Here is a 14,370-nt window from a genome sequence, read left to right on the forward strand (position 1 = left end):
TATATTTGTGTAGCTCTGTTTTTGTTTGTCGGTATGAGGATGGGAGTGACAATGCGCTCCGGTCCTAGACCTTGCTGTAACCAAGAATTGTGGACCGTCACTAAAATAATTGAGTACCCCTGCTATACACGTTTTTTTTTCCATGTGTAAAAATGTTAGTGTGACATACAGTCTGTCAGCCAGATAGAAAGCCTCTAGCACCCAGATTATGATAAGAACTCAAAAAACAGAGTTCTTTGTCCTTGGGTTCTTAGCAAGTTTCAACTCAATTGGACAGAATTCTCAATACAAAACTGCGAGAAACATTTCATGACTCCATTACATCCCCAGTGGAGGAGGATAAATCAGATCCCCCTCCCCCTGTTTAACTTACAGGCACTCCGTGTTCAATGAGGACATTAGGGTTCATTATGGTAACCAGCTGGTGTAAGAGATCAGGCTGAGAATCAAACAGCTCTGGGGCCAGCTTCTTCATCACCGCCTCCAACTTCTGAGCCGCATGTGCAGGAACCCCGTACCAAGTCTTCGGCTCACCCCTGCCAGAAATAAAGGGAGAGCACCTTACAATCGGTACACCTGGTCATTTACTGTGTCTAACTTCAACATGCACAGTACCCAAACCTGAACATCAATGTTGTCCTAAGCCAAGTGCTATATTTTTATATTCATTATTCAATCATCATTTTAATTTATATATGCACAATCCAGGCCAAGGCATCTTAAAGCTTCAAATACATTAATGTTCAAAAGTTTGAAAACGACAAATGATTTACAGCAAGACAGGGGTGGGGACTGTATTGCCCATTTTTCCTGACTCAGACCTCTTACTTACTAAATACCCTAGTATCTCAGAATATATAATCGTTTCCTTTTGAGAAATAAGCTAAATATTTTAATGAGCGAATTTTGAAGCTAAATATTTTAATGAGTAGAATTTTGTTGAAGAATACTGTTTTCTGTTCATATGTATTGGCATATTTGAGACATAAGAGACATTCTATGAATTTTCTTCAAAAGTGGATTGCAGCGAGGTCTACATGCATACAACTCTTCAGTGTGAAGGTGCCTCTGTACAGTTCTTTCACACACTATTATGCCTGATGCTTCTAAATCTTTCATTACATCCTTGGCTGTTAATCTTCTATCTGTAATTGTCTTTGGACGTCCACTTCTTTCAAACGTTTCAGTTCTTGATTATTGTTGTGCTTGTGCATTTTGGTATTCCATATTTCTTTGATACTGCTCTGGAGCCATTTCCTTTGTTGTAGTCTGCTACAAGTTTTTTCTCAAACACAAATCCAACTCTTGTCTTGTCAATATAAGTTACAAATAATTACCACTTTTCTGGCTATTGATAATGGTTTTCAATCAATTAATATATGTAATTAGTTATACTAAATTACAAACTTAATGTGAAGGTGCCAATACTTTTGTCATGAACAAATATTTGAAATTACTGGTTATTATTATTTATTTTTGTATAGATTGTTTTGTTAACTACTAGAAACTGTATTTTAGTCTTTTTTAATATTAAGTAGTGGCGAACGCTCACTAAATGCTTTTACTTAAACATGTTTTCTTAAATTATCGTATATTAAGTGTAGGGAGCCAATACTTTTGTCTGCTACTTAAATTCTTTAAATTTGAAAAACATTTTTTATTTGGAAAACAAAAGTATGTACCGTAAAAAAAAAAGAGTAAAATATCAAATTCAATTGTATTTATGTAGCGCCTTTCATGCAAAATCTCAAAGCACTTAGAAGGCTAAACAAAAGAAAGTTGCAATAAAATACATTTGTATAGTGTAAAAAGATAGACCAAAAAAACACAAACAGTTTGATATGATACAATGTCTAAAAAGAATGACATGGTATTGGATATTAGACATGGTTACACTCTCTCCAAGGCCTTAAAGATTTGTAACCACCACATTACTCTATACAGGGAAGTCCTCTTAACATAGTTCCAGTTGTAAAATATACCTGGCACCCCTTCATTACCTATTAAAAAAAGGTAACAGTAGAATGTTGTTTGCATTGGTTTTCCTTTGCATGACATCTTTGATAGTCATTTACACATTCTGTTTTATTAACGAATATGAATATTGTCATTTTTACCACCTAATACATGCAAAGCAGTGTTTGTTCAAATATTTCACCCCAGCACTGCAAAATCAACAACAAAATGTACAGCTCAGGAAACGCTTCAAGAAACAATTGTATCTTGAGGCTCTTCCTGAACACCAGTAGGTTCCCTGATTCCCCAATGGACTGGAAGTTCATTCAACAGCTTCAGAGCACATTGCCCAGTCACCCAAGCAGACAACAATAAAAAACCTTCTACAACTACTGCAGCCTATTAAAGCATGTCAGTGACTTCATGTGTGGAATATCACTGCTGCACTTGCTTTCTTTAGCAGCCATGAGAGTGGCCTCTATAATAATAAATAAATAAAAAATTTTATTGCCATATATATATATATATATATATATATACACAGTACTGTGCAAAAGTTTTAGGCAGGTGTGAAAAAATGCTGTAAAGTAAGAATGCTTTCAAAAATAGACATGTTAATAGATTATATTTATCAATTAACTAAATGCAAAGTGAGTGAACAGAAGAAAAATCTAAATCAAATCCATATTTGGTGTGACCACCCTTTGCCTTCAAAACAGCATCAATTCTTTTAGGTACACTTGCACAAAGTCAGGGATTTTGTAGGCATATAGTCAGGTGTATGATTAAACAATTATAGCAAACAGGTGCTAATAATCATCAATTCAATATGTAGGTTGAAACACAATCATTAACTGAAAGAGAAACAGCTGTAGGAGGAATAAAACTGGGTGAGGAACAGCCAAACTCAGCTAACAAGGTGAGGTTGCTGAAGACAGTTTACTGTCAAAAGTCATACACCATGGCAAGACTGAGCACAGCAACAAGACACAAGGTAGTTATACTGCATCAGCAAGGTCTCTCCCAGGCAGAAATTTCAAGGCAGACAGGGGTTTCCAGATGTGCTGTCCAAGCTCTTTTGAAGAAGCACAAAGAAACGGGCAACGTTGAGGACCGTAGACGCAGTGGTCGGCCAAGGAAACTTACTGCAGCAGATGAAAGACACATCATGCTTACTTCCCTTCGCAATCGGAAAATGTCCAGCAGTGCCATCAGCTCAGAATTGGCAGAAAACAGTGGGACCCTGGTACACCCATCTACTGTCCGGAGAAGTCTGGTCAGAAGTGGCCTTCATGGAAGACTTGCGGCCAAAAAGCCATACCTCCGACGTGGAAACAAGGCCAAGCGACTCAACTATGCACGAAAACACAGGAACTGGGGTGCAGAAAAATGGCAGCAGGTGCACTGGACTGATGAGTCAAAATGTGAAATTTTTGGCTGTAGCAGAAGGCAGTTTGTTCGCCAAAGGGCTGGACAGCGGTACACGAATGAGTGTCTGCAGGCAACAGTGAAGCATGGTGGAGGTTCCTTGCAAGTTTGGGGCTGCATTTCTGCAAATGGAGTTGGGGATTTGGTCAGAATTAATGGTCTCCTCAATGCTGAGAAGTACAGGCAGATACTTATCCATCATGCAATACCATCAGGGAGGCATCTGATTGGCCCCAAATTTATTCTGCAGCATGACAACGACCCCAAACATACAGCGAAAGTCATTAAGAACTATCTTCAGCGTAAAGAAGAACAAGGAGTCCTGGAAGTGATGGTATGGCCCCCACAGAGCCCTGATCTCAACATCATCGAGTCTGTCTGGGATTACATGAAGAGAGAGAAGCAACTGAGGCTGCCTAAATCCACAGAAGAACTATGGTTAGTTCTCCAAAATGTTTGGGCCAACCTACCTGCCGAGTTCCTTCAAAAACTGTGTGCAAGTGTACCTAGAAGAATTGATGCTGTTTTGAAGGCAAAGGGTGGTCACACCAAATATTGATTTGATGTAGATTTTTCTTCTGTTCACTCACTTTGCATTTTGTTAATTGATAAATATAAACTATTAACATGTCTATTTTTGACAGCATTCTTACTTCACAGCATTTTTTCACACCTGCCTAAAACTTTTGCACAGTACTGTATAATATATATATATATATATATATATATATATATATATATATATATATATATATATATATACACACACACACACACACACATATATACACACATACATACATACATACATACATACATACACACAAGATAATTCAAGAAAACATGTTAAATACAAGCATTTAGTGAACATTAGCCACCAATTAATACGAAAAGATCAAACAATACAAAAAATCTCAAACTCAGATTTTCCAGACTGCCAGAAAATAATGGCAACCCGCCAAACACTGAACAATCTCATCACTGCTTTAGCGTTGATGTAGCATCCCTGTGTCCTGAGTGGATAACCGAACAATCTCATCACTGCTTTAGTGTTGTGTCCCGAGTGGATAACCGCCACCAAAGACAGCAATACTAGTAACACCAACAATGAATCTGGCCCGACTTACCAGTGAAGGTAGTTGATGGAGTAGCTCCAATGATCCTCGATGTGCCAGCAGAATGAAGAGAAGCACATTCCCACATAGAGCCAGGGCACCTTCATCCCAGAGATATCCACATTAATGTGTGCCAGCACCGACTGCTCCAGCACAGGCATGTTATTCAGGTTCCAGCCCGAGTTTGCATACTCCTAACAGAGGAAAAAGAGCAGTCTAAAAATACAAAACAGACCAAACTTCACTTCGAATCATATTTTAAGAGGTGTGCCATTTTTTATGAGATAACAGAATGAAGTTGGCACAGGATGAGGGAACATAACTGAAGCACAGGACATGTAATATATTATATCTATTTATATATACATACACACACACACACACACACACACACACACACACAGTATATATTATATATTCTTTGCAAAAAACTTAATTAATGCATGAGTTAGGGTTGAAAATGACAAAAGTAGGGAAATGCGATGTTGGGGTTTTTAACCCTAACTCTGCATCCCCTCCCACCCCCTTACAAGCAGTGGAAGAGGCAAGGCAAGACAGGCAACCACAGACAGCCACCATCAGTTAAGAATGTTTTCTTGGCCGATACGGATGGCCGATGATTATCTGCCCATATCGGCTGATACCGATTGGATACCGATAATAATAGATAATGCAGGTAAGCTATTGTAAACTACTAGAACAAGACATAGGGCCTATATTTAAACTGTTTCATAATTATCAATGTTAAAAAATGAACAGATATCATTTGTTTGTTGTATTTATAACAAAAATTAACAGGTATTGTTTACTTGTTGCATTTACTTCAGAAAATGAATAAAGAATAACTCTGTATTATATTGTGTGCTTGACAGCAATTTCTACATTTGCTATACAACAGTCACACAAAAACAACATTTTGCATTTGTACTAGTAAAAACACTTCTGTAGAAAACATGTCAAACATTGCGTATTATAACTTCTACCTATACTGTACAATAGGAAAAAAATGCAGCCTATGCAATGTCAACTACAACAACTTTTGTTAAATTCTTATTTTAGCAGCACAACTTAAATTGTTCACGTAACCAAAAAAAAAAGGATGTTGTAAAAAATTATATTTATGGTTACAAAATTCAGTCAAACTTAAATGTGTTACTGGACGGCACAGTGATCAATGTCTGCAGGACAGTCCAATTGTTCCTGCAGTTTAACACCACACTGCAGTAAAATCACACTGTAACTGCAGTTTAACATTACATTTAATAGAATCACTTAAAGTTATAACTTTAGTGAAGAATGTTAAATCCTTGTTTCAATTGTAAAAGCAATTACTTCCATTTATGTTTCTCATTCATGATTTTTTTTTTTTTTTTTTTTTTTTTTTTTTTTACTGTTAATGAAAATGTTTCATTAATAGATGAGAGAGGTTTTTATGGACAAAAACACGATGCAGTTTGAGACCATGTGACAGGAACCTGTTTAAACCTTGCATAATCTTCCCTAGTTTCAAGCGTAGTGAATTACCCATGGATTTACTATTGGAACTAACTACATTTATTTTGAAATCCAATTATTTTTTGTTTAAAAAAGCGATGGGCTCATCATTCGCCCCCAATTATGCAAATTTATATATGGGACATTGAGAGAAAAAATATATTCATGACACTGCCTCTAACCCACTACTGCAAAATGTCTTGTTTTGGAAAAGGTATATTGACGATATTCTTTTAATCTGGACTGGTTCTGAAACAGATTTATTTCTATTTAGAGATTACATAAATAATACTTATCCTGGCTTGAAATTCACCATGGAATATAGCCAAACAGGGATACATTTTTTAGATCTGTTAATTTCAATAAATTCTGATGATAAAATTAACACCTTGATCTTTTGTAAGCCTACAGATAGAAATACTACCCTGCACCCAAAGCACGTGATTAAAAACATACCATATGGCCAATTCATTCGTTTAAAAATAATTTGTAGTAATCTGTTAGATTATGAAACTCAAGCAAAAGACATGCAGGATCGTTTTCTGTCCAGAGGCTACAAAAGAAATATGGTCGCAACGGCATATAACCAATCAGAAGTAATAGAACGAAATGTACTTTTAGAAACTAAAGAGACTAGCAATGAGTCCACTGAAGAGAGAATCAATTCTGTAACTGAACTGTAACTGACCTTGAGGGCTGGCTTATGTAGGACAAACAAAAAGAAACTTAAAAGTACGTATAGCAGAACATAAACTGCAATTCGAAATAATAATATGGATATAGCAAGACATTACAAAGCAATGAATCATGGTTCTGCATCAAGCTTAACATTTATAGCTATAGAAAAAGTTTCTACCCCTGTAAGAGGTGGTAATATAATTAATCAATTGTTAAGAGAATCATATTGGATCTCTAAAAACTAATGGAACCTTACGGCTTGAGTGAAACACTGGATTTAAGTTTATGCCTTTGACTTATTGCTCTGTAAAATAATATAAAAGTAAATATCACTAAATGTAATGGTTGAATCCTGAATTGCACACTTCAACTACCTATTCAATGAAATTCAAATCTCTGGTTTTTATAGATACATTGTCATTTTATTCACATGATTATGTATGAAATATTGTACTTTTGTTTGTAGTTTGACTTCGAATAGAACACTGAATCTTGTTTTTTTTTCTGAACTCATTGCTTTGTAATAATAGATTCATTGAGAAATAAGTTTTAATTATTATCTGTATGTTTGACTATATGATTGTAAATTTGCATTAAACAGTGTGATAGAAATTATATAAATTAACGTACACAATGTAATGTATATACTTAGGATGATATATTCCTACTGAAATATTTAATTATCAATTCTGGTGAGTGATCAGACTTCAATACAGGCCACATGATTATCTAATTGGACGATTGCTTTACCTGTATAAATGACCACAGCTGTTACTTGTGTTAATCATTGCGAACCTGACGAAGACATGCTGTCAAAACGCATTGTTTGCTGTGTTTTTCCTTTTGTGTGCTTTTGATGGAATAAACTTAGAACTTTTTAAAATATCAAATCAGTGCCAGAGCCCTAACCACTACTCCACACACACACACACACATATAATCTACAACTAATCTGATAACATAAAAAGCTACTTAAACATTGATACTTTCTGACGCTGGTCTAGAGACAAAGGAAATCATGTCTGTGACAGGACACCGCAATGAAGGCTCAATTCGCAGCTACTGGACAGCAAATTAATAGGAAAGACACGATTGGTCCACAATTCTGACATCAGCTGGATCCAAACAGCACCCTCCCTCAAAACCAGCCAGTCAAACTGCTAACCCTGCTTCAGTTCCTTCCGCACCAGCCAATCCACTCCCTGCTGGCTTGAATGAGGCCCCGCCTCCAACAACAAGTTTCTACTCTGACTCTACACTACACGGACTATTCAACAATTGTACAGTTAATTTACCTGGCAATGTCCAGATAAATTGTAATAAGAAAGAGTAAGACCCCAATAAATAAATAGGTTAGCCAAATAATAATAATAAAAAACGTTTTCTCTACGTGTGTGTCGTTTTTCTATTCTAATTATGTTAGGGACTATTTTCCTCAGCGGAAGGTTACCCGGCGAAATATCAGAAGTTCAAGGTAAATATAGGTTCTAAAGTTGTTTTTAAAGAGAAAATAAAGAAATAAATCATTTTCTAATAGCGATAGAGCCCTCTCGATGCGTGCTCTACCATATGGTAGATGACCTTGACTTTCGTTAGTGCCCCCGCCTGCTGCTCGGGATGCATAACTCCAGTCGCAGTCATCTACCACACAGTAGCGCCCGCATCGGGCTCTATCGCTTAAATTATATATAATCACTTACTTAATACTTTTAGAGGCGTCAGCATTACAAGCAGAGCAGCTGAGGATTAAATTACTTCCGGATTGTCTGTGCACAGCGAGTATTGAAATATTTTGAGGTGTGATGATGGAATAGTAAACATAACAAGACCTTGTTTTTCTCCATGGATATTATGAAGCAAAGCACCACTAAGTTAAACTAAGTTATTGCTTTTCATATGTAAATATCAGTTATATATGTTTGTTATTGCGACTGTTATATTTAGAACATGAGAAAGTTTACATATGAGAAATGTCTGTGTTTTGGAAGACTTCGATATTATCGCTATCGAAATATGTGCACGATATCATTATACAATTTTCATATCGTTGCCCACCCCTAACCCTTTGCGGTCCAATGTCGAACCCTGTCCGACATCATCAAAAAGACGTAAAAAACAGGTCTCTAGTCGTTTTTTCTCCGGAAAAAGCAGAGAAAACCATTCAATGGCCGAGTGAGACCGATAGGAGCCGAAAAAAAAAGTGGCGTATCTCATGAATACAGATAGCCATGACACCACATAGATAACACGGACATAAACAAACAAGACAGCTGCTTCTGCATCCAGCGCGCAAAGAAAATCACAGACATTTGCAGAGTTTTTTTTAGATGTTATAGTAATAAAATAATGACTTGGATCGCATTATTGAGGAGTTTGGTGATAAAACGAGTGATCAGGAGATGATTTATCGGTATGCACTACTATGTAGAGGTATTTGAAACAAGGGGTGGGGCGGGGCTGGAGATGCAGTACTGAGTGTCCTGTTGATATGCAGAGCCTTTTAAACCTGTTTTACTGTGAAAAAAAAATACTTTTAAACAGCGCGTCTAAAATAAACTGCGCGTGTGAAAATAAATTGAACCAGACGGGCCTGATAGGCACTGAATAAATGGACCGCTAAGGGCTAATAGTACTAATAATTTCCTTTCAAAACCTACAAAAAAGGGACAAGGCCAGTTTGTTTGTTTGTCACCGAAATCAACCGCCAACCGGATTTTGAAAAAAACAGTAACAAAAACCAGAGGGGAGAGCTGAGCAGTGTAACAAGCCGGCTTTGTTTCACAGCAAAGTGTGTGTATTGCCTTGTGAAAAAACTAAAACAAAAAAAGTATACAATGTATACATGTTTAAATACATTGTATAGAATTTATAAACCCAATCTGGGACCTCTCTCACACAAATCATCTATTGATTTGAATACCATATAAGAACCACTGTAACCAATGGCATAGAATTAACATTTATTTTTGTGTAATGTTTCATTTTTGCTATTAATACAGTATTATTTACAATGAATGTCCTGTGCATCACTGTAGTAACACTTGGACGATATTGTTACAGCAAAGGTTTACTTAACATAAAACTTTAATACTTAAGATAAAATGCATCAACTGAAATGTGTTTCACAGTATAGGATTTGTATACAGTAGTAAGTTAGCTGTAAATAAAATGCATACTGTACGTTAAATATATTTAAATTGCAATGATCAATACGTATTCAGCAGTGAATCATACAGACCATGTCTGGAATTAAGAAAAAAAAATCCACTAAAATATAACACATTGCTGAGCCCACAGAGGTTTACAAGCAGATGATCACAGTTCCTAGGTGATCAGTCAAATAAATGTCTTTAAGAACATAAAAAGAACATAAGAAAGTTTACAAACGAGGAGGTCATTCGGCCCATCTTGCTCGTTTGTTAGTAGCTTATTGATCCCAGAATCTCATCAAGCAGATTCTTGACGGATCCCAGGGTGTCAGCTTCAGTTAACCCTTTCTTATGCAATAGATTGTGGGATACTAGAAGACTAGGCAGTTCTGTATTTTTTGGGGTGTGTTTAGTTACAAATTATTAAGACGTCCCCCCAAAATAAATCTGGATATAATATCATCGGATAGGGGAGGGATTCAATTTCACTTAGTGTGATGTCACTGGGAGGACCATTTAAATTTTAAAGGGCAGATAAAGTTTTCAGCAGCATGCAGAGAGGACATCAGAGTAAGTTGTTTAGAGATAAGAAATGAAAAAACACTGAATCCGATGTATTTGGCATTCATGTATTATTATATATGTTTTTAAAGCATTTATAAAATATCAAGAAACTAGTGGATATAAGCAGATTATGTTTCATGAACAAAATGTATCAGTTCTCTATTACTGATAATGGAATGAGAAATTTATTTATAAATATTTATTTTGAGAAAATAAAAATCATGAGTAGTGTCCATTATTACTTAAAGATCCTGTTTATTGTGGCATTGCAATTTTACTATGATTCCTGATAATAGTTCGCATTTTGTAGTTTATTTAGCAGTATTTATTCTGTTTGTAAAATACTGCTTTGATATTTGAATATTCTGTGTGTATGTTCACTGTTTATGTACAGAAATTGATTTGCACACAATATAAACGCTTCCACTCTACAGAATTGAATTTCAAGATGACAAGATGATTAGATTAATCATTGTTGGCAGACATACTGGCATCTGATTCTGGTGAGTCAGAATTTTCTGACACGGATTCATTTGATATAATATAAGTGTTCTCAGTATTATTATTTTTAAAATAAACGTTCAGTTTTAAACCATGTGTTGTGTTTTAAGAAAAGGCTCGAAATTCATCAACTCACTCGGGTGAAGCAAGGTCTTGTACTTTGTACAAAGATCAGTATTTTTCAACAAAACTTTCAGGAAATATTGTAAGATCCCTCCTGTCATAGCATGACACGTTTTTATACATGTATCTTTTTGAAAACACTAAGCTGAATTAATACATAAATATAGTGTTGAAAAAAAGTGACCTTTTTATGGTTTCTGAAGTACTTTATAATGTTCCCCAGAGTGTTTTGAAAAAGACACCAATTCCAAGATGCTGCTGTAAAAACAATAGATTTTTAGTGATTTTTTTTTTTTTTTTTAAATAGAATACAGCCAACAAACTACAGTCCTGGGGAGCATCCCACTGAAAAACACTTGGTCCTTAAAGATTTAAAAATATATCCCTGCTATACAAACACCATGGGACACAAACATGATGCATTTCTTGTAAACACTGCAGGGTGTTCTGTAACACTAAGGTCATTTTTCCTACTTCCAACAACTTCAGCATGTTAAAATAAATATTGAAAGACACTGTTTAAATATGGCACTTAAAGTGAAAAAATAAATAAACACAAAGTAGGGAAAAATGACCTTACAATTAGCAGAAATTGAACAAATCAAATGTGCCTTGGCGTGCATATCTTACAAATCCCAAAACAAGGAATTTGCAATGCAAAGAAGAGTAGTTCTGGCACTGTATTTCATTAGTTTCACATGCTTTCCCCAATAGTGTTGGTAATGTTTACCTCCTCATCTGGGTGGAGTTTCCTCTTGCCATCCCGAACAGGAAAGCCACTTCCGACATCCTTGGAGCTGATATCAGCCCCATACTCTACGATCACATCCTCGTCAATACTGCTGACCAGGCGCCAAAACTCCTTCTCCACCAATTCAGTGGGCACCATCTAACAACACAGCACAGAGTCATGATATATGCAAGAAGCCCCTCAGCATTTTACAAAAATGACTTTCAGTTTATTGTTTCTGAACCAATACAACTAATGTAGAATGCATTAATACACCGGAAACGGAAATGCTATATACTGTCTTGTTATTGTATTTTTATGGTATATTTGCAAGCTTTTATTCATAACTACATTAGTAAAAGAATAAACTGTAACAAAACCAACAGTGATGTGTGATTTAATATCTCACTTTTCAGGGGTACAACAATAAGAACATGAATTACAATTACCAGCACTAGCATTACATCATGCAAATGTTGCACTATGTTCAAAATGGGGAGGCTGTATTTACCCAATTATTATTATTCAGTCATTTAGCAGATGCTTTTATCCAAAGCGACTTAGAGACTTGGGAGTGAACTATGGATCACAACTGCTGTTGCAGAGTCACTGCCAATAGGACCTGGGTTTTACGTCTCATCCGAAGGACGGAGCACAAGGAGGTTGACTTGCTCAGAGTCACACACAGTAGCTGGGATTGAACCTGGAACCTCCTGGTAACAAGCCCCTTTATTTAACCACTGGACCACCAAGCCTCCACTCAACATGTTTTCAGTACAAAATCCAACTGTACTTGCAGAATAATAAGAATTAAATGTTCAACTATAAAATGTAGGGTTGTTTCATATACCTTTCTAAAGTAATCAGATTTTATTTCATCTCTACAGAAAAGTAAAAACTGTAAAGAGTCACATACCAACTATTACCCATGTGGGTACCGGGAGAGACTCCACTTTCCCTGTCTAATCTGCAATGCCTAGGTAGTACATGTCTCAGTGAAGACTGCTTTAGGGTAAAAACCTAACCTCAATATCTCTAGTTTATTGGGGATTACATCATTTTAAATATTCCCTGCAGAATCCACAGTGAATAGCACAAGCTTTGGGTTGTTCAGCAACAGTGTCTCTGGTAATCTTGCCTACTTGACACGTATGAATTCTGGGAGATGTAGTTTAAGAAAATGGTTTTAGAACACACATAATCTGTAGTGAATATGAAGTAAGCAAACTATTTCCCATCCTTAAAAGGGTTAAGCCACCAGAAACACGAAATTCAAAAGTTTCTGATTTACTCGGGTAATTATTCCAAGGAAAACAAAACTTATGTTTAATTTTAACTTGAACTAAAGTATGAATGATATATATATACACACCACTTAAAAAAATAAAAATAAAACAATACTGCTTTGGGCAATAAAAAGCCTACATCATACATACATGTACAGGCATGTTGAAGTAATCAGACTTGAAGTGATCTGCCATCTCCCCAAAGCTCTGCAGTGTGTACTCTCTCACAGCCTGCTCAAAACCAAAGGCTTCATGCGGCTTGCTGCACTCCTGGGAAAAAACAAAACAAAACACACATCTCCATACCCAGTCTTAAAATTGCAGAGCCTCTATGCTTTTTAGTGAACCATAAATCCATTAGCCTATGAATGTTGGAGTTAATCAGTCTGTCTTTCCCCATCTGCCCTCAAAAACTAGAAGCTTTATTTGTTTAGCACTAACCAGCTGGTAGATTATTTTCCAGTGAGTAGAGAATCACTAAAATATTTTTTTACAAACTATACCCTGCTGGGATAAACCACAGCTGGTTTATTTATAGCCTTTACAGCACTGGGGAATCAACCTGGATTATATATCCCACCTTTACACCTGTGATTACACCTGGTGGAGTAGCGTAACCCACCTTTACAACCTGCGATTACACCTGGTGGAGTAGCAGAACCCACCTTTCCACCTGTGATTACACCTGGTGGAGTAGCAGAACCCACCTTTCCACCTGTGATTACACCTGGTGTAGCAGAACCCACCTTTACACCTGCGCTTACACCTGGTGTAGTATAACCCACCTTTACAACCTGCGATTACACCTGGTGGAGTATAACCCACCTTTACACCTGCGATTAAACCTGGTGGAGTAGCTTAACCCACCTTTACACCTGCGATTACACCTGGTGGAGTAGCAGAACCCACCTTTCCACCTGTGATTACACCTGGTGGTGCAGCATAACCCACCTTTACAACCTGCGATTACACCTGGTGGAGTATAACCCACCTTTGCATCTGCGATTACACCTGGTGGAAGCCACCCAAGGGGATTCCCTGGTGCTGTAAACTGCACGTGACTGCCCAAGTACAAAAACAGCAATGTGACTGACTGCCTAAGACGAGCAAAAATGGCATACAGGCAGCCATTTTCAAAGAAACGTCATTAGCTTCCTGAGGAATTCGAAGAGAAGCTTTTACAATTCCAGCGTTTCATTATTAGACTCCATTCTAACAAACAGCACCGGCTTGGACAGATCGGAAATGCTGATCAGACCCTCTGCTCCGTGTGACAGCAGACGGCTGCCAACTGTTTCCATACGTCGTGTTCTTATATGCGTAATTGAGGTTGTATCTTTGTAAAT

General features: G+C 36.7%; 1 protein-coding gene across 4 annotated transcripts in view; it reads right to left on the minus strand.

The window, feature by feature from the left end:
• Nucleotides 1-14,370, minus strand: part of kdm5a (lysine demethylase 5A) — a 107,939-nt gene that overhangs the window by 57,739 nt on the left and 35,830 nt on the right. For all 4 annotated transcript variants that reach the window (XM_058986483.1, XM_058986481.1, XM_058986482.1 and 1 more), the window contains exons 9-12: nucleotides 13,175-13,294; nucleotides 11,739-11,897; nucleotides 4,512-4,693; nucleotides 374-536 (exon numbers count right to left, since the gene is read on the minus strand). In XM_058986483.1, the coding sequence (XP_058842466.1) occupies nucleotides 374-536; nucleotides 4,512-4,693; nucleotides 11,739-11,897; nucleotides 13,175-13,294 (624 nt within the window). The remainder of the gene's footprint in view (nucleotides 1-373; nucleotides 537-4,511; nucleotides 4,694-11,738; nucleotides 11,898-13,174; nucleotides 13,295-14,370) is intronic.

This window comes from Acipenser ruthenus, chromosome 14 (genome assembly GCF_902713425.1).
Source record: "Acipenser ruthenus chromosome 14, fAciRut3.2 maternal haplotype, whole genome shotgun sequence".
Taxonomy (NCBI): Eukaryota; Metazoa; Chordata; class Actinopteri; order Acipenseriformes; family Acipenseridae; genus Acipenser; species Acipenser ruthenus.